The sequence below is a fragment of the Micromys minutus genome (assembly GCF_963924665.1).
Source record: "Micromys minutus genome assembly, chromosome: 27".
Classification (NCBI taxonomy): Eukaryota; Metazoa; Chordata; class Mammalia; order Rodentia; family Muridae; genus Micromys; species Micromys minutus.
Window position 1 is genome coordinate 9,364,139 of NC_137962.1, and position 22,065 is coordinate 9,386,203.

The following is a 22,065-nucleotide window of genomic DNA, read 5'->3' on the forward strand; positions in this document are numbered from 1 at the left end:
TTATCATCCCCTTACACACTTCTAATCTTGCTATGCCTGTCCCCAAACTAGCCTTTACCCGGATCCTCCCCTTTAGGGCTGGGAGGCTCTGTACAGAAGGGATGCTCAGACAGTGAAAGGCTAGAGGCTCAACTGCAGTGACTGCAGTTTGCCAAGTCCAAACACAATAGCAACAATGTTGCCCTCTAGTGGTGAATGGTCAGAAAGTCTGTTAAAAGGAAAGTCTCCAGCCCCGGAATAGCTTCTCAAGAAAAACTAGCCAAAACACTGAGGGCTGTCATTAACTTTCTGACAGTTACATTAAATTTTATTACCATGAACATACGTGCTGAGTAAATGTTTCGTTCTATTTGACCACAAGCTAACTGTGGCAGAACTGTCGTGTCTGACTACTCTTCTAAAACAGGAAGACAATGATAGAGCTCCGAATCTCAGTACTGATCCCGAATTTGGGGCTTTGATACTGGCGATTTCCAGATTTTGAGGCTAGAAATTCAAAAGGAGCAGTGTGTACTTATGGCCATTGGTACGTCACTAAGATTATTCTTTCTGCATGGGGAGGAAAAGAGACTGAAAGCCCTGTGTCCCAAGTGAACTCCTCCCAGTTTTAGCTATTGACAGATGGGAGCTGGGCGGCCGAGCAGCTTGCCTGCCTCTGCACCACGCCCCCCCACTCTGCAGCAGGCCTGCTAGTCAACGTGCTCCACCCACTCACAACGCACACAGCCCTGCCACACACAAGAGAGGTTGGCTGGGGAAACAACCTCACAACTGCAAGCCCACACCAGCAGCCACTGGACACACCAGATTCTCCGTGTTTACTGTGGGACATCGAACTACTACCTAAGTAAAATGGCACAGAATAGAGAGTGGCGGTGAAGAGACGGCATTAGGAGAATGGGAGAGATTAAAATCAGAGTTCTCACTACATCAAAAATTGTGATAGATAATATTTCATCCATCCAACAATAATCGCACCACAGAAAAGCAGCAGTCAATACAGGAGTAAGTAAGAAGGTTGAAATTGTGACCAAATCAAAGAGTTAATTGAAAAATGAAATAAATTCTAGAATGAGAAAGAATTAACATATTTATTCTGGGATTTAAATCTGGTGAGATATCTCAGACTGCAGAATAAAAAGACAGACTAGTTTAAATAGACATGCAGCTTAGGGGGTACGGAAGGACAGGTGAGTAAAACCAGATCCAATTAATAGACGTGGGGGTTATGAGAAAGAGAAATGATTAGAGGGAAAAAAAGATGCTAAAGAAAGAAAGGATATCCAAAAATAAGATAGGAGGGGAAAAAAAGAAAAAAAGATGGGAGAAAAAAATGTGAGTAATTATTTATCTGCAAATCTACCCTACAAAATATTTTTACAAGTAAACAAAAACTGAGATTTTGTATACAAAAATACATTAAATGGCATCTTTTGGGTTGAAATGAAGACACTGGAGAGTAGCTCAGATTCATATGAAAATATCAGAATCAGACAGTCGGCTGACGTGGGCAGTGCATTTGCAATCACAGCGGTACACTCCAGGGCTATTATAAGCCACTGGATGGCTACTCAAGTGCCGTTCAAGATATTCAGTCCTAACACAAATCCTGTTACCATTACCGGACAGGGCAAGCCAGGTAGTGTGGACCAGCAGTAGTGTTACAGAAAGTGAAAAGAACCACACCGAAGAATCCCCACCACCACCACACACACACCTACCAAAGAAGCAAGGACACAAATGTCCATCTTTAGGACTTGTGAGGTCAAAGTCAGTAACATCCTGAAGAGATGGGAGAGCATCCTCACAGAGGTAAAGGGGAGGATGGAGAGGAAGGTTGTGGGGTGGGGGTCTTGTGGAGGGGTAACTGGGAAGTGAAATATCATCTAAAATGTAAATGAATTAATGATTAATAAAAATTAAAATAAAATAAATCTGTACTTGTGGGTAATACATAATGACATGATTTGTAGTGACTACAAGAAAAGGGGAAAACAGCAACATGAATACAAAAGCAAAGTTTTGTCTACTATTGACATTAATTTAGCATTAATTGGATCTAGACTGTTCTAAAATTAGATACAAATTTTAATTCCCAGGATGCGACTAAGAAGAAGAGAGGATGGGGGACAGCGTCAGGTATGAGTTGGGCAGGAGAGAAGCCCAGAAGGCCAGGAGAATAAATGGAAATAAGCAGCCTCCAGAGGTGGGCAAAGGGAGACCCTCCGGAAAGTACCAGAGACCCAGGAGGAGAGACGTTCTCAGGGATCAGTGAATGTGGCCTTAGCCAAAATGCCCAAAAATGGGGAGAGGGAACTCAAAGACTCCACCTCCAGTAGATAAACAGGTCCTCAAGTATAGGAGGTGGCTTACCAACCCACCAGCAAAATTTCTGACTCAGAATTGTTCCTGTCCATAAGAACTGCAAGGACAAAATAGAAAATAGACTGAGGGAAGGGTGGTCCAGTGACCAGCCCAACTTGGGATCCATCTCATGGAGGTGGGGCACCAAAGCTTGACACTAATACTGATGTTATGGTGAGCATACAGACAGGAGCCTGGCCTGGCTGGCCTTTGAGAGGTCCTACCAGCATCTGACTGAGACAGACACAGAAACTTGCACCCACCCATTGTACTGGGAACCCCTATGGTTGAATTAGGGGAAGGATTGTAGAAGTTGAAGTGGGAAGCAACCTCATAAAAAGACCAAGAGTCTCAACTAACCTAGACCCCAGGGAGCTTGCAGAGGGTGAGCCACCAACCAGGAGCACACAAGGGCCAATCTGAGGCCCCTGGTACATATATAGCAAAGGACTGCCTGATCTGGCCTCAGTGGAAAAGATGCACTTAATCTTTAAGAGATTTGAGGACCCAGGGAAGGTGGAGGTCTAGTGGTGAGAACCCCCTTCTTGGAAGCAAGGGGGAGAAGGAATGGGATAATAATTGTTCAAGGGGTTACCAGGTTGGGGTGGGGGGCCAATGACTGGAACGTTAATAAATAATGTAATTAAAATATTAAAAAGAATGATTAAAAATATATAGTGGGTATTAGAAATCCAAACGTGGATTCTTCTGTTTGAAGGAAAGTACTTTACCCACTAAGTCATCAGCAAAAAATTCTTAATAGCTAAAAAAAGGTGAAGCATTCATTCCACATGCCCACCAACCAAGGAACACAAAATGTGGTGTCTCTGTGGTGTGGAGTATTACTTACTTATGAAAGGAAATGATGTGCTAACACAGGCCGCAGTGTGGAGGAGACTGGAAAACAGTGTGCCTTAAAGGAAGAAGTCAGACTCACCGCTGCTCCATGTGTATTATGTTCAGAATATGTAGAAAGAAGGAGGGAAATCTCAAGCTGTGCTTAGTGGGTACAGTAACTAAACAGTAACAATATGAGACTTCATGTTTTCATGATGAAATGCTCTAGAATATACAAGTGTACCAAAACTGCTGGACTGTGCATCCACAGTGGTGAATTTTATGGTATGTTATTTACATTTCAGTTTTACAGAGTGGCCAAGGTATTTCAGCCATGACATGTTTTGAGAAAACAGTATCTTTCGATTTGGCTTGCATGGTAAATTTTGAGATAGATTGGAGAAGCTATGTGCGAAGAATTAAGATGTTGAAAGTAGAACATAACACAAAATAAACTGTAGTTAGAAATTACAAGAGACGAGGTTGATGATAGTTTAATCAGTTAGAGTACAAAATATCCATGTGCTAGAGTCGTAGCTGAAATACTCAGTGGAAATATCTGTGCCACGTGACAATGGCTCAGTATTCAGGACGTATAAGAGTATACCTTCCACAATGGCAAGTCAATCCAAAAACTGGCTAAAAGATAGGAAACATCTCAGAATTCACCTAAGAAGAAATATCATGCCTAAGAGTGATACTAAGTGAACTGAAAGCAAACAGTGTTGAGTGCACTCCATTGTGGGGGAGACATTTTCAAAGCAACACAGAAATGACACTCACGTGGACCAGCAGGTGCAGAGAGAAGCTGATACAATCTTTCAGAAGAAAAAAGAAATTGGCAGGAAATTCCAAAATCTGCATACTGAAACCCAGGGATTCCAAGTCTGAATAACCCTCAAACGGACGGGAGGCAGAGGGAAAATGCGCAGCTCGGCTGAAGAAGGGCGTGCTATTATTGCTGGTTCACTTTAACGAAACCCGAGTCCTCAAATGCCCATCTGCACACAAATGCTTGGCTCATCCTTCTGTATTCATGACATGATGCAGCCTCCAATCCCTGTTCTTGCATATCAAGATATTGAGGTGATTTCCAGGAATAAGTTAACTTTCAAAATATTATTCATAAGAACCAGAGTGGGAGCTCAGCAGCTGCTGCCAAACAAGAGTTAGATTCCCCAAAACCCATTACCATATGTGGGAGAGAGAATGAACTTCTACAGGTTGTTTTCTGACATCCAAATACTGTCTGTCTGATTGTCTGATGCATACACACACACACACACACATACACACACAGGTGTCAAAAATGTTAGGATGATATGTACAATATAATGTAATTGATAGAAAGCAAAACTAAAGAGAACATGTAACATATTCAAGATGTCAACTATCAGCTACCTCTGGCAAGAAAACCAACCTAGAAAGGGATAAAACATATTTCTGGCTTTGAATTTAAGTATTACTTTACTGTTTGAAGTTTTACAAGAACTAAGATGACCAAAATTTATGCAAAATATAATCTATAAGTACACATTTGTATCTAAACTAGTTAATAATACTACTTTCAAGTTTTTGTTTTTATTTTTATGTTTATCCATAAAAAACAGAAAAAAAAAAATCCTTACCTTCCAAGTTTTCAATTCTTTCAATGTTGTTCAATGCTAAGTTCAAATATTCAAGTTTCTTCAGTTTGCTAACATTTTCTGAAATATAAATAATATAATTAATTGGCCTTGAAGAGAGAGAATTGTTTTAAAACTTGCCGTGAACATGATACGGAGAGGCAAAGGATCAGGTGTTGCCATTCAGATCTTCACTGTCTTAGCTGTAGTTTCCACTGCTGGGATAAATCATCTTGACATAAAGCACCTTGTGGAGGAAAGGGTTTGTATCTTCTTACACTACCTGATAACAATCCAGCACTGCAGAAAATCAGGACAGAAGAAACACTCAAGGCATGAAACTGCAGGTGGGAGCTGAGGAAGCATAGAAGGAGTGATGCTCATTACACTGTTCCACATGGCTTGCTTAGCTTGGCATCGTACACCATCCAGGACTGCAGGCCCAGGGGAGGCACCATACACAGTGATCTAGGCCCTCCCCCAACATCAATCATCAATCAAGAAAACACACCAGAGGTTTGACCACAAGCCAATCTTTTTTCTCAGTTGAGGTTGCCTCTTTCCAAATGTCTCTACTTGTGTCAAGTTGACATAAAACTAGACAGCACACCTATACAACACACACTAGGTTGTCTGCAGAGTTTTCCTCTCTGCCTCCATTCTTCTTAAGAGTACCAAGGTTTCCACATGTTTCCAACCATCTCCAACCCCACTGGGCTATGTTTAGGCAAGCTGGCCAGGGTACAGTCTCAGTACCACAAGTATTCAAAGTCAGTAGGCAAAACCTCCATGCTCTCTGCTTTGGGACTGTGTGTCTCTTTTTACCACAAGATGGTAACAAGGAGAACAGTTACTCTTCAGTCATCCTGCTCAGTCCTGAAGGAACCAGCTGTAAATAAAGTCTACTTGGTGGTGGTGGAACCCACTGTCCTAGGAGTTCACTTTATCTCAACCTATAGTTGGACAGATAATAGGTTTCCTTACTAGCAAGCTATGAGAAATGGGATTTCCTTTACTTAAAGCTAAAATTAACCTGTCATGAGATTATAGGTTTTTTAAATAAATATGAGAGGCCATTCAGACAAAACAAGTATGAGGTAGTCAAAGAATTGCTGTTGAATGAAGTGTTTCTAACATAGTAGATGATAAGACACAGCTAACTATTTTGTGTTTGCCATATCATATTCCACCTATATTATATTTAAAAGCCATTTAATTACATTTATATATTGGGTGCAGATGCATGGGTATGGTAGAATGTGTCACAGGATGTATGTGGGCATCAGAAGAGTCAGATCTCTCCTTCTACCACGTATATACTGGAAGTGGATTCAAAAGAATTTGATTCCAGAGCTTTGTACTAAATCATTACACTGTCTCTTTAAAAAAAAATTACTTGAGACAAAAAAAAAAAAAAAAAAAAAAAGATGGCATCCTTGTCTCACCTAAGCAATGCTGCTCTCTCAGGTCCTCTGAGATATTATAAACAGCAAGCATGACTTACTATCATTTCACAAAGCACTACTTAGAGTTTATCTAAACTCTCTCTCTCTCTCTCTCTCTCTCTCTCTCTCTCTCTCTCTCTCTCTCTCTCTCTCTCTTTATATATATATATATATATATAAAACTAAGTATTCAGTACCTCAAGTGCAGTCATTTTAAAAAGAAATCTGTGGATGAATTAAGCTTTTCTTGGTGAATAAATTACTCAAGTGGTACTAATGACTAAAAAAGTGTCTCTAATGACAGCAGAGCACTAAGTCACCAACAGACTTGTGATGATGTGCCAGCGATCAGAGTCATTCCTGTTAAAACTGCCATCCCACAGTGGGATACTTGGCTTACAAAGTTCTCTTCTCCCCACCTTTTTATGTGCAGAGCCTTCAAATGCTGTAGTTACTCAGTGGGAATCAATACAGGAGTTGTACAAGAGGAATTTCCTCGGTTAAATCCCCAAGAGACAGGGAGCAAACTGGCCAGAAGATGGGTAAAAAATTGATTCCATAAATGCCCTCTTTTGCAGCTTGTAAGAAGTTTTAGACTCAAACCACTGTAGCAGCCAGTGTCCCCAAATGCCAGGAGCAGACCCACAGACTTCTGGTTGACCAAATCTTTATTCAGGTGAAAGAGGCTTGTAGATGCCCCCCATCTTTACAATGCTCACGGGAGAGATGTTGGGAGAACAGATCACTGATAGCTACCCTGCCCCCATCCTCTGCACTCTGGTGGGACCCCAGATGGTCCTGAGCTCACACTTGCTTCATAGCTGAGCAGAGCCTCCCTCCCACAGCCCATCTGTCCCACTGAGTGAGCCAGGGAGCTCTAGGAAAGGCAGTTGCTTTGCAAAATTCCACCTCAATGGTAGGACAGCATGTGTGGGTCCTAGAGAAGTACTTTCACTTGCTAAACACATGCCTCAATGCCCAGGGGTGGAGCAGTATTGAAAATTCCCATTATTAGAATTTAAAAGAGTGTTTAATTTAAGAATACTTCGGAAGCAAAAATTTAAGCTTTCTCACAGCCCTGAAAAAGCCTAAAATACTATGCTGCTAATTAGTAATTGTGATGGACCCAGCTGTGGAGATTAAAATTTCGGGAACTCTTTTGAGATCTGTTCAATTAGCACGGTTCTGCAAAGTGCCCATGAATAAAAGCTGGTGGTTTTATCAAACTGCCTTTTAAATTGAACAGTGTGCCAGAGTTTCCAGTTCTGGTAAAGCAAAAGACACCAAGAATATTTATCTGAAGAAATACATAGTTTTACTAAATCTTCCTAAAATGATGCAAATCAGGGTTTTTTTATAATTTTCTAGCAAATTTTCAATTATATACAAAATTAGAGGCACCCATGCTATCAGGTTTTTTTGGACTCAGTAATGTTAGCATTGTGGACTGGATAATTCTTGTCCTGCAGTAGTAGCTATGGCTTCTGCTGGGGTAGGATTATAGCATACACCTCCAACATACACACACACACACACACACACACACACACACACACACACACACATCTATCATAACCAAAGTGTCTCCAACCATGGCTAAGCACCTCCTGTTGAGAACCCCTGCACATTCCTGAAAAGTTAACTATTACCTCAACACTGACTCCTGGAATTTGGGGGTGTCATTCTTTCTGTCTCAGCTCATTTCATCTATTTCCAATGCCATTATTTCCTCCTCTGCCTCTGGCTTCTGTTGGCTAGCCAGAACAACCTGGGCTAAGTACTAGCAGAAGTAGCTTGGCAGCTTTCATCACTAAACTCTTATCTCATTGTAAGCACAATAGTCCTCACATCTTATACCATTCTGCACCCCTCGTTACAATAAGGGCTGTAGCACTGTCCTGGTCAGCCTAACTGACTTGCTTATTTTCACACAGATTACAAATAAGGGGGACAGAGGAAGGGTTCACAGACAAGTCTACCTGATGCCAGAGCCCATGCATGCTTTTACCTTTAAGATAGAATTGCTTTAAGAAGTGACTCTCCTTATGGTAGGATTCCATTGACTGTAAATCACTCATTGTCTGCCTCTTAACTCATTGTTAGGACAAGGAGGAATTCAGGGGACAGGAAAAGATCAATTTATCCAAAGGGTAAATTGGAAGAAGAAACTTCCGCCCTCCTTCTCTCCCTCCCTCCCTCTCCCTCCTCTCCCCCTTTCTCTCCCTCTCTCTCTTTCCCTCTCCTTCTCCCCTTCTCCTTCCCCTTCTCTCTTTCTTTCTTCTAGGATGGTGCTGCCAGAGAACTTATGATCTAGCCCCCTCCTGCCATAAAGCATGAACCTACTTGGACAGGGGAAGCCTGTGACTGCTCAGTTTGCCCTGTAACTGAGAGATTTACCCTGAGTGTAGTATTAGCAAGTCTATCTACTTGATAGTTTGTGTTACATTCTGTCCAAAGTTTTATCTGTGTAATGGATTGAAGAAGAATGGTCTCCATTGGCTCATATGTTTGAATGGTTGGTCCCCAATTGGTGGGATTATTTTGGAAGAGTGGAAGGATAAAGAAGTGTGGCCTTGTCAGAGGAGCTGTGTCATTTAGGAAGAGACTTCAAGACCTCAAAAGTCCATGCCTTTACCAGTGTGTCTCTCTCAGTCTCTCTTATGGTCTCAACATAAAAGCTCTCAGGTACTGTACCATGCCTGCCTTTCTCTTGCTAGGACCTCACTGTGATGGTCATGAACCCTCTGAAACTGTGAGCCAGCTCCCAATGAACACTTCCTTCTCTAGGTCACCCTGGTCATGGTATCTCTTCACAGTCATAGAAAAGGAACTAAGATCATCAGTTACAATGCTAACACTTTAATCGTTTTTTCCCATGATTTCTTTACTTCCATCCCACCTGTTAATTCTATTCCAAATTAAAACCATCTTAATGCACCAAACTGATCACAATACCTTGTACTCAACACTATGGCATAATTGGCTAACATAGTCTCTGGTAATTTGACAGACATTTAAGAATATATGCTTACTTTTCAGAGCAGATTTATCTTCATGGAAAAACTGAGCAGAACTTATAACTCTTAAATATCCCATTCTTGCCCTGCACAACCCCAATTGCTGGTCCCCAATGCTATTAGTATCTTATCCCAAAGTGGTAGACTCATCAGAACTGGTAAGCCTACTTTGACATATCTTAACCTACACTTTTTTTTTTCTTGGCCAGTGCTTCTCAACCTTCCTAATGCTGCACCCTTTAACACAGTTTCTCATGTTGTGACCCCTCCCAACCATAAAATTATTTTTGTTGCTACTTTATAATAGTAATTTTGCTTCTGTTATGAATCATAATGTAAATATTTTTGCAGATGAGCAGTTTACCAAAGGGGTCACAACTCACATGTTGAGATCGGCTGCTCTTGAAGTTATATACATTTTGTGTATCTTGTCAAACAAACATGTATCCACATTTTCCTACAAGCTCTGACTATTTATTGTTCATTGCCACTAGCTGCTGGAAAGCACAGGTAGTTTTGCAGTTTTATACTTCTGCCTTTTTCCAGAGTATCAGTTAGACTCATGTAGGCGTAGCTTTTGCATGTAGGTTGCTTTTGGTAATGTACGTTGAGGATTCCTCTCTGTGTTTCTATGCCTCAGTGGCCATTTCTTTTAAGCTATAACAACAACACTCCATTTCATGGATGTGGTATAGTTTACTGAAGGATATATCTTGGTTGCTTACAAGTTTGGGCATCTATAACTTTTTAAACTAAAAAGAAAAATTATTGATATATATTATATATATAGCAATAGACATAAATTATATATATATGGCAAAGACTTTTAAATCCCGACATGATCTTTCCAGTTTTGCGATGAGATACACAGCTATAGAAAATGCAGCATGACTCACATCCTCCCACTTTGAAAACGGGTAGGAGATTATTTGCACCTCACACTTAACTCTGCTTCCAGTTCCATAACAGTATCCTTCTGGATGCCAGGGCCAACTACACAGAGGGAGGCCTGGGGAACGTTCTGCAGACAGCTACTGAGGGTTGGCTACATCTCTTTCCCCGTGGCCTTCTTAGTCTGTTGTTTTTCAAAGTTGTTCTCTTCAGATGTTAAAAAAAAAAAAAAAAAAAAAAAAAAAAAAAAAAAAAAAAAAAAAAAAAACAGTCATGAGGGGAAAAAAATGAATGAGACTTACCAATTTTTCCAATGAGGTTATTTTGAAGATAGAGAATTTTTAAATCCCGGCACCATTTGTCAATATGTTCCAGTCTTTCTATTTCTTGCTGATGCAAGGAGAGTTCCTCCAGGGAGAAAATGACACACTCATTGTGCTCAGCATTCCGTCTAATAAGATCTTCTGTGACTGAAAGACATTTGCAGCATATTATACTCCCATCCCATTGTTCTGCATCGGGTTATGGTGTTATTAACATGCTGGAGTTCCTTCGCAGTCAAGCGTTGATTCTTCGGGCCTAAGCAGTTCTCAGACAGAGAGAGATCAGATAAATCCTGCTTGATGCCTATTTCATGGGGTCTGTGCAGAGCCATGATGTGAGGCAAAGGAAAGAGACACAATAAAGCTTTCGGTCTTATTTGTCTTTGCATGTTTAATATCTGTGTAAGTTCTGCTGTATAGATGGAGGTGGACTTAATAGTAGAGAGCTGTAAGAACAGGAATATAGGCTCTCCTGGTGGCACCAGATCAAACTGGGTAACATCCACTAATGGACCTAAGACAGAGAGAGCAACACTGGATCACAACCTCACTGAGAAAGGGCAGGGCATAAACACTTCTTCCCCCACCCAGTAAGGAAGGCCATTCATCACATAGCTAATAATTGCTCATTTAGAACCTCAGAGAAAGAAAAGAACCACCAAGATACTAGATACTACTTTTAAGAAGAGCAGACGTGAGAGGGAGTTACCATTCTCTAACAAAAATAATGGGTAGCACTGACCGTCAGGACCAAGGTCAGGGGACTCTAATGACGATGGCACCAAGGGACTAAAAACAATATTGTGGTCCACTGTTGGAGCCAGGACCAAAAACACAAATCATATTTATAAGGTAGGCTGGAAGCAAAACAGGCAATAATCATGTAGGCATGCTGCGTTTGCCCGTGTTAGTAAAAATGCCTTCTATTTGAACCTACCTCTCATTTTCAGCAAAATTTGGTCAATGATTCCTGTTGATCCCAGAATGTAATGAAGACTTGCATGTTTTCATCAGTTAGGTTCCAGGCACTAGCCTAAATGCATTAAATGGTTTAAAGTAGTCCTAGGTAGAGATATTGTTTGCCCTCATCTGGAAAGGAACCAAAGTCCAGAGTTTCCCTCACTAGTTCGGGTCTTGGCTGTGAAAGGTAAAGCCAGTTTTGAAATCAACAGCCCAGTGACAGACCATATTAAAATGTACTTCTCAAAATCTTACAAGATTTATTGCTTAAAATATCGCACACGGCTAACCTAATTAATATGATTTCCTTTGAAATGACAAATGAATAAGCTAAATGAAGCATAAAATTTGCTTGGAAACTTGATCTGTTGGGAACACATAAAAATTATAATTCTTTTCTATTGTAATATGCTACATCCATCCACCAACTTTATAATCTTAAAATAGATAAATACCAGCATTTTCTCATTTTCACACTAAACCATGAAGGGTTGATGCATCTGGGAAGAGTATAGTTTACACAGGATGCTCTGAGGTAAAGATTTAAGTGAATCTATGAACTACAGAGGTGCAAATGAACAAAATTTGCTGAGATTATATTTCTCTAAATGATGAAGATGCTTTATAAAAACCAACATCAAAAGACAAGTTCTTCACTTCAGCTGTCTAACTCTAGCCTCTGAGAAAGCTGGAAGGGATACACCTTCATAATGTCACAGAGAACATAATGCTTATCCTTGCAAGCATCCAACAGGGGTCAGCTTCAGGGATCAATGTTTCTGCCACATGCTAAGATCTACAACCTCAACTATTAAAAGTTTTACTGTCCAAGAAAAACAAATGGAATTTTGTGAAATGTATGAAGTTTTGCTGATAGTAGGAGATGCTTAGTCCTGGATAGAAGGCACACAACTTTTACTATTTACAATAAGCCTTAAACAGCACAAGATATTGTCAGATATTTACTCTCTCTGCTATTAAATTTTACTTTTCTATATTTAGGTGACCCTGAGTTACTACTTACTATACTTAATCTTGGCTGATAGGATAATTCTGGGAGAGGAGGCAGAGACAGGAGCCAAAGAGGAGATGAGGAGACAGATGCATGGGAATGTGGTACCTGAGCATAAGTAACAGGCCACCTAGCAAAATGTAGGTGAAATAAATGAGTACGTTTAGTGATGATCTAGTCAGAGGAGAGCCTAGCAATATGGCTGAGGTGTGTAAAATTATATTTGAATTGAGAGTAACTTGGCTATATACATGACATTAAAATGTCATTCTTTGTATGATATTGCATAGAATACACCGGTTTTGCATGTACTATTGGAATTTTAAAGAAATTTTACTAAGTTATGGAAAGAGAAAGTTGAATTTATCAGACCACTTATTCTTAAGGACTGTGTGACACTGTGACACTACCATTTACATGAACAAGTAGGAGCCCCTGGACATTCTGCAGGCTTCTAAATATGTAGTCCTGCCTAGCTAAGGCATGTTCCCCGTGACACTATTATCAGGCACACCTCCATGCCATATTCTGGAAGCCAGAGTTTTGTCTTTTTAAAAGATAAAAACATGTATGAACTCGACTGCTTGTGTGCAGTGTCCTGAACTCTATGCACCTTCCAGTGTTAGGAGGCAAGCTAGCCCGAGAGGACACTTCCTTAGAGGAACATGGGGAATGCAGGTAGAGAGGTTACAACACTATGTATGATGAATGGTCCTGCTGCTCTAAGGGCCACAGAGGCAGCTGCAAACCCAGTCCTGGGAATGACAGGCCAGAGGGATTGCAAAGGAGCCTCAAGGGGCAGACTGACAGGCCCTGGCTTGCCGGGATCCCTCTGCTATGCCTGGGATGCCCTACTCATTCATAAGTCAGCTTCTACTAACTATTAAAGAAAAAGAACCAGAAAACCAACAACAGCAGCAGCAACAACAACAATAAACTTCTGAGAAATACTAAAAAGGGATATTAAAACTACTCTCCTGCCAACCATAAGTGCACGAGCACACACACACACACACACACACACACACACACACACCCCAAGATGGGTTATTGCTTGTTTCTGTGCATTTTGTTTTTGTTTTCTGTCTATCCTGGTAGGGATCAAACCTGGGGCATCTGCCACTAGACAGGTGACCTATGAACTACACACTAGTTCCCCATGCTTATTGAAAAGCTGAAATCAATTGACAATGCATAGTGTGACAACCAACCTGTGAATGTAACAAATCAGTTGTAAAAACTAAAATCATCACCTCTATCTGTAATCTACAAAAATTCTCTTAGAAAGAACACAACTTTGTTTCCGTTTGAGAGGCATAACCATTATTGCCAGTGCTATTTTAAGGAGATGTGGGAATTATTCAACATGACTAACTAGACTCTCAAGTGCCTAATGGTATATCTGTGACCTAGAAACACACACGAGAGGATGGGTTTGTGGGAGGCCATGCTGCTATTAGTCTGGAGTCCATGAACCAAGAAAATATCCACATCCAGAAGTTATACCATTTCTTTAGACCATGCCTAGAGAGGGAACGACAGCATTTGTTACCCAAGCAGTCCATAGCTGCTCCTCACTAGCCACTGTCTGGGACCATTTACAAAGCAGACGATACTGCGGAGTTTGCATCCCTGACACACAGCTTTCAAGGAGCACCTGCTGGCTAGAGACATGGGTGACTTGGATGTATAGCTAGAGTGAGCAAGCATAGCAGGGAAGAAGAATCGGGGATGCAGACAGGGAAGAAAGAAGTGAGAAGTGAACCACAGGACCAGCTCTCTGTGGGCCTCTACACTCCAGCAAAGGCTCCCAAGTAGTCTGTAAAGTTATATTAAGTGTACCCTTTGGGTTGTATGGAAGTATACTTCTCAGGGGAAGGAACTTGTACTCTATTTAGCAGTTTGGTTTATAGTTTGGTGAGCCATTACTTCTCATGTCCCCAAATTCTGGTTGAGGTTTAGCATGAATGAATAATCCAACTAGTTTGAATGCTCACAGTTGCTACCCATCGTCAAGTCAAATGTGCTGATGGGAATCCTAGCAGCATCTTAAGTATCACGTGATCTGTGAGCACCTACACAGCCCCTCAGGTAACCTGGCTGCTCACAATATCACTGCCTCCTCCAGCTCTGTTGCCTCTCTGGAGGATTAGAGGATGGACAACTGGCACCAAAGTGTTCTTCTCTTTCTGCGTCTCCAACAATATAAGAAAGTCATATCACTGTGCTATTTTATTAGTAAAACAGGTTGTCGGGATATGATTGGCACATTTTCCCTTTTAGCATTGTGGATAGACATTAGGAAGGAGTTGTGTTTATCCTTATTTCCTATGCACAAGACTTAACATGGTAAGAATTGCTATTGGTTTAAATGGGCAGGATGAAGGAACCTCTTTTAGCATGGAAACCAATCACACAGAGAGGAGGATCCCCACAGCATGGTAGTGTTACTAAGAAGGAACTATTGTGAACAATTAGGAGAATTTTCCAAAGTGTAATATTACAAAGGGGGGTAATTATATCCATCCACCACTACATCCAAGTCTTCCCAGTACCCCCACTCTATCTCCCTTGAGATTTAATGCCCTCTTATTTTTATGCTAATAAACACACTGCATCCAATTAGCACCACACACATGTGCACGGGGGGGGGGGGGGGGGGTGAAGGCATCTAGTGGGGCACCCAAGGCTCAGGACACCTCACTGCCCACAGAGAGGGCAGACAGGGTGCAGGAGCTGTAGTGGTGGGTGGGAGGGAAAGCTGTAAAATGTTGACTTCTGCACATAAATTGTGCTCAGCAACCTTGAGCAGCTGTGACCTCCTGCACAAGACCAAGACAGTCAAAATACTGAACGGGTTTACAATCGGCCAACTGCTGCATGGCATCCTTTTTAAAGACTCTCAGGAAAGTGTTACATAATACTACTTACTATCTTACCTGTAATGGCAAACAGTGTGAAACCTGGATCCAGCCACTAGAAGAGATGCCCAGAGTTTCTACATGGTGCATAGAGAAGACAGTATTTTGTACTTTTAAGTGGGAAGAAGTTTTGCAATCTTATATACCACCTAGATTGTTTCCATGTGCAAATGGTTTGATATTGATGAGAAAAAGGTACAAAAATTCCAAAGTGAAAAAAGTCTAAGTGGAGAGCCATAATAATTTACAAGAACAGGAACACTATGTATTTAACTTGCCAGTGCTCAAAACATAACCTGGATTTTTATTGTTGTTGGTGCTAATGGTTTTTTGTTTGTGTTTTGAGAAGGGTTTCTCTGTCCTGGCTTGTAGGGAGCCGTTTGTGCCACACCCAAACATGGCGCCGGCTTCCCGCCGAGAACTCAGCAAACAGAGCTGTTGCCCAGCCAAGAGACTTAATGTGCATGCGCCACATACGTCATAGCCCGCTCTCGGGGCATACTATTGAGTTACTGGAGGGCGCACCAATCAGGTAGCGACACGAGTCTCCTAGGCATATATAGCAGTGCATTTCTCCCCCACGTGGAGAGGAAGACAGTGGAGAGATTGCGGGAGACCCCACGTGGAGGGATGGCAGAGAGATACCACGTGGAGAGAGACCCGATAGAAGAGATTGCGGGAGATCCCACGTGGAGAGAGAGTGGACAGAGAGATCGCACGTGGGAGACTGCACGTGAGAGGTCGCCTAGACAGTAGAACCCGGTAGGGAGTCCCCGGCTCAGAGAGAAGTTTCCTGCTCAAGAAGTCCCCTGCTCAGAGTGCTGTACAATAAAAGTTGTCTGCAGAAGAATCTGTTTGTTTGTTGCACGCCTGTTCCTATCAGCGGGAAGCGTGGGCGTGTGACACTGGCTGTCCTGAAACTTACTTTGTAGAACAGGCTGACGTTGAACTTACAGAGATTTACTTGCCTCTGCTCTCTGCCTCTCTGCCTCTCTGCTTCTCTCTCTCTCTCTCTCTCTCTCTCTCTCTCTTTCTCTCTCTCTCTCTCTCTCTCTCTCCCTCCCTCCCTCCCTTTCTCTTTCTCTCTCTCTGCCCCTGCTTCCCAAGTCCTAAAATTAGAGGCATGTGCCACCCAGCCACACCCTAGTTTTAACCGTGCATTCTTTATCTCCAAGCAACACTGCCCACCTTCAGAAAGTCCTACGCCAGAAAAATGGTACTGTGTTTACATGAGATCATTCTAGGACCTAAGAATGACCTCGGTAGTATTAACAACTTCATCAGGCAACACTTTGAAGAGCAATGGTGCTGCAGCATGTATTGGAGTGTATCGATGCCTTGCCACATGAAATGCTGCTTCTGTCTCACATTCAGAAAACCACAAATAACAAAACAGAAATCTCAGATGGAGCTTTAAAAACTGTCCTGGAAGAACACTGATGCTCCCCCACCTTCAGGAAAGAGGAACCAGTGAAGGATAGTGACAGCTCTAATGGACTTACCTCACTAAAGCAGGGCACTGAGAAATCCCAAGGTTGAACTAATACTTATTAGCCAGCCTGAAACTCTTAAATCTTTAACATTTATGCACAAGAGACTTTATGCATCCTGATTGGGTGCTTTAGTGTATAAAAGCCTGTGATATGGAATCATGGGATATGAACTAGAATCCCAAGAAATCAAATGAGATAACACATATCTACAATCAGTTTTCCTATAGCAAGATGGGACATGTAGACAAGAGGAGACCTGAAAACTCACAGGCCAGTTGGCTTGAAAAACAAAAAAGACACCCTGCCTTCAACAAAGTGGAAGATGGAGCTGGGGCTGATCTCTGACCTCCTGCATATCCTAGGGCATACACATTTACAAACATGTACACACAAACATGCACAGCACACACACAGAGGACTCAGTAGGGGTACAGGTAGTGTGCAGCAAAATAAAGTTTCTGAGCTATGAGAACATGAAAATTCCAAAGTCAAAACAATTGATTTAGTATTTGTTCTTTTAGGATCTGTTTGCTTGCCCGACATAGGGTCCCACATTGCAGCAGAGGCTGCCTGACATTTATCACTTAGTACTGGCTAGCCTCGGTCTCACAGCAATCTTCCCACATGCCTCAGCTTCCCAAGTAAAGTCCAGGATTCTAAGCATGAACCGTCACATCCTGGTCATTCCTTTATGTTTTCTATTGTGTTTTGAAAACAGCTCTATCTTTCTTGCTGGACTAGACTAAAATCAATCAATATATTCACAGCAGACTTCAAGCATCTTGAAAAATGTTGCAAATGCACACATGTGAATATATGAATATACACATATATACATGAAATAAAAAGATATTTAATAGAAACATATAAATACAAATAAGTAATTTACCTCTCATAGTGTGTAAATACTTTCCTATTAGAACTCTCAAGATAATACATGGGCTTTTTCTTACAGACTTGATGGGTATCAGGATCCATACAGATTCCATAATCCAGTGATATACCTTTAAGGGCTGTTGATGTGACTATCTTATTTAAAAAGCATGAAGAACTCAGAAAATATGGCTTGGGCTACTATGTCAAAGAAGGGGGAATCAGAAGAGGCCACTTGGAGGAGAGACTGACCCTTGCAGTGTGTGTAGATGTTTGCCAGACAAGCAACTTAGTAAAGAGCATCCCAGATCATCTGTGTTTCCTGATTTCCCTTTAATCCTCTTCAAACTAACAGATCATTTCCACCAGCTGCCAGGAGCCCTACCGGTCCTCAGTTGTTCACTTTCCTTCGAGTGATGTCTGCCTACAAAAGTCCCTAGGTGATGACTGGCTGTTAAGGGGCTGTTGAAGCACAGTCTTTTATCTCAGTGTGAGAAATTCAGAAGGTCCACTACAAGTCTGGAGCCCCTGGGGTTGACTATCTGTTCACATCGCCCAATCTTGCTTTTTTGTCAACCTTCCCCAAGAATTCCTCAAAGTAAATCTCTAGTGACAACACTGCATGAGAAGTTTGTTTCTTCCTCAAAGTAAATCTCTAGTGACAACACTGCATGAGAAGTTTGTTTCTTTCTCAAAGTAAATCTCTAGTGATAACACAGCATAAGTAGTTTGTTTCTAGGGAAGCTATTGGTAGCCATAGTGGCCCATGGAACCCTATGCCAGCTAAGATGTGAGTTTGGATTCAAGTCTACTGCCACAATGGCAACATGGATACTGGTACTGCTGGTGTTGGGCCCACAGATGCTGTGCATTTGTGAGGCTCTCTCTGATGTGAAGCAGAGGGGGAATATCAGTGCAAAGGAATGCAGTAGTGAGGGGACCTCTCAGGCATGTCATTCAAAGGACAGGTCCATTTAGAATTCTGATCAAGCACAGCTGCTACTGAAAGGATAACAGACTATTAAAAGCTAAGCGTGGAGACCAGGAGAAGGATTCAAGTATATAAATAGGTTTTTATCATGAAACAATAGGTCCTGGAAAGCTGAGTGCCAGGACCAGGATAAAATATAAGAGCAACAGAGTCTAGATTCCAGGAATGATGGGGTTAGGACTCACATTCCCAAACTACACCAACTAAATTCTAGACTATAGGTATATGTTTTATAAAGTACATATACAATATATATATAACATAATATATATTATTTATAAAACATCAGAAACAAAAAGAAGCAAATTTGTATTGTGATCAGAATAGCCTCATTGGAGACAATGCTAAGACATGTCTGGAAGAAAAATTTATAGCATTGAGTGTCCATGATCAGAAAGATATATAGCGGAGACATGACATCAGCTTCTACTTTAAGGTATGTCAAAGGGACAAATCAAATTCAAAACAGAATAAAGTAAGTGATAAAGATTCTAACAGCAATGGCAAAGAAATCAGGAAAAATCAAAGGTGGCTGAGTTAAGAAAATGAAATTTGTAAACTTTATTTGGACTTAGCAGGAAAATGAATGAAATAAATTGTGATTTTTGTAATGGGAGATAATATATCTACTGTATAAACATTGAAGGATGCAGAGAATATTATATATCTACTATGCAAATATTAAAGGATACAGAGAATATTATAAATATCATTCACCTTTCCTAAAAATCAATAAACATGTTAAATTATTTGATAAGATGAAAACTACCAAGATCATTAAAAACACAAAGGGTAGATTAAGGAGCTATCAGTCACCTCAAGTAGCTAGATCTGGAGGAATGAGCCTTCTAGCAAAGAGACGTTAGGCACACACATTTCCATAGACACACCATACCAACCATTTAAGGAAAAATAGACTGTTTCCACAAACTCTTCTAGAAAAATGAAGACATTTAAGCAAGCAGAAAGCTATTCAAAGAGGAGCTGGGGTGTCCAAATTTATTCTTGACTAAAACTAACCCGAAGAGGAAAGGATTAATTTCATGTTAGTACTCCAAGCTCAGTAACAGGAGCTTGAAGCAGGAATCTGGAGGTTTGAACTGAAACAGAAGTCATAGAGGAATGGAGCTTCCAATCCTGCTCTTCATCACCGGCCTGCTCAGTTTGCTTTCTTGTACAACTGCGGACTCCCTGACTACAGGTGGTACCATCCACAGTGGGCTGGGCCTTCCCTGCATCAAACATTCATCAAGAAAATACCCCCACGGACCTGCCTACAGACCAATCCAATAAGCACAACTCCTCAACCGAGACTCTGTCTTCTCAGATGACTCTATCTTGTACTGAGTTGACAAAAACTAATCATCACAGCGAGGAGACTATGTCTATGAAGAACTCTCAAATCTCTCCCTTCTCTCTTGGTTCTTGGGACCAGATATTTACCAAGATGGTTCTCAGTTCTGTGTCACCTCCTGTAAAAAGGAATCAGTTGGTCCTTGTTCTCTGCATAGAAAGCTGAGACAGAAAAAGTGCATGGAAAAACATCTGAACCTGGCATGGAACATGTAACCACTTGTGAAAGTGTCATCCATCACACTGTCTGGACTTCATTTCAGGCCACTCCCTTCCACCAGTCCTACATGGCCAATTAGGCACCTGATGAAACCTCTAGTTTCTCAACAGAACGCTTGTAAAGGTGACCCCTTGCAGATTTCCAGAGCAGAAAGGAATCCCACCATCTTACTCATTCACTACTTACATTCATCATCTTTTAGTCATCTCTCTCCCCATTGTGGGTACGACGAGTCCAGATAACCAGCACCCATGGCTGTGGTGTACCTGTAATCCTATCACTGGAGAGGCAGGGACAGTCAGGCCCCTCTGCTGACTGTCAGTTTTACTGAATAGGTGAGCCCCATTTCAAATGAGAGATTCTAATATAAAGAAAATAAGGTGGAAAACAATGGAGGAAGACATCGGATGCCAAACTCCATATGCATACAAATGTCAATCTGCACATACATGCATACACACATACATGCATACACACATACATACATACACCCCGTATACACAGGTGCTGACTGTTACATGCAACTGGTGTTTGTTGGCATCAAAAATTACTTGATAACAGGACTAATTCAATCTAATCTAAAAATACTTGCTCCTCCCATCGCTTCGAGCACACTTACAGTAGTTTTAGATGAACCCTTTTTTATTTACTAAGTCTGTAGGATAAAACCTTGCTGTGGAAGTGAGAAAGCTGAGCTTCCAAGGTGGGGGTCCAGAGCAAAGTCATGGGGGCTCCTTGGATGGCCACAGGGAAGAGTGTGGCTCTGAAATCGGTGCCCTCCTCCACTAGGCAGCAGTGAGGTGGTGGCACATAAAAGGTGTCACCCAGGTCTTCACAGCCTAACCAGTCATGTGCTAAGTCGGAGCCACCAAGTCTTTCTGAACTCCTTTTCTCCGTGGAGCCCTGCCGATTCTGTGGCAAGTAGAGAACACGGCAGGCACTTGAGAGGACATAAGGAACCTGAGGGACCTGAAGAGACCTGATGCTACTTAAAAACTTGAAGGGACCCCAGGACTCATAAAAGGATTTAGGGGGACCTACAGGATAATGAGAAGTCATGGCGGGACCTCAGGGGTCGTAAGTAGACCCCGAAGGACCTGAGGGATCTTGAGGGAATCTGAGGAGTAAGGGTCCGAAGGCAGAGAGCCTGGTACAGCTGAGGCACTTGAGGGCTGGCCCTGCGGTGGGAGGAGGGGAGAACTGGCGGGCAGCGGGGAGCGGGTGCTGAGCCCACCGAGGGTGAGGGTCGCTTACTTCGGCCCATGGCGCTTTTCTGGATCTCTGGTCACGGAAACAAGGACACAGGCAGGATTCCCCTCAGCCCTCGCTGCTGTGCCTCAGAGAATGTGGGACGCAATCCGGGAGTCATGGTAACGGGGATTCTATGGCAGCCGCAGGAGGTCAGGTGGCTCTGGGTTTCCTGACTTCCGGAAGAGAAGCTGTAAGAATATCAGGGCCAGCTCCACTGTTCTGTGACCTAATCCTGTTTCTTGTCCCCACCTGTGGCTTTACTCAGACCACTTTTCTCTCACTAAGTCAACTGCCCGCCCAGATCAAAGACCTACAGGGAGCTCTTCCTCTGGGCGTTTTCTTCTGTCTGGTTTTTAGTTATTCTCAGTTTTATTTGACTTGTGAAAAGCCACAAAGATTTGATTTGGCTCCCACTCTGTTTTCTACAGTTGTGACCTTAAACATCTTTAGCATTCATCTCCGTGTCTATAAGAAAAATAATACGCTGAA

The 22,065-nt window shown here is 41.9% G+C and overlaps 1 protein-coding gene across 1 annotated transcript in view; it reads right to left on the bottom strand.

Annotated features, from left to right (window-relative positions):
* The window catches only part of DNAAF11 (dynein axonemal assembly factor 11), a gene marked incomplete at both ends in the record, with an annotated part of 100,362 nt that extends 78,978 nt beyond the window's left edge, over positions 1 to 21,384 (bottom strand). The window contains 3 exons of the mRNA XM_080939436.1: positions 4,830 to 4,907; positions 10,482 to 10,649; positions 20,976 to 21,384. Coding sequence (XP_080795562.1) covers positions 4,830 to 4,907; positions 10,482 to 10,649; positions 20,976 to 21,384 — 655 coding nt within the window. The remainder of the gene's footprint in view (positions 1 to 4,829; positions 4,908 to 10,481; positions 10,650 to 20,975) is intronic.
* Positions 21,385 to 22,065: the final 681 nt, after the last annotated feature.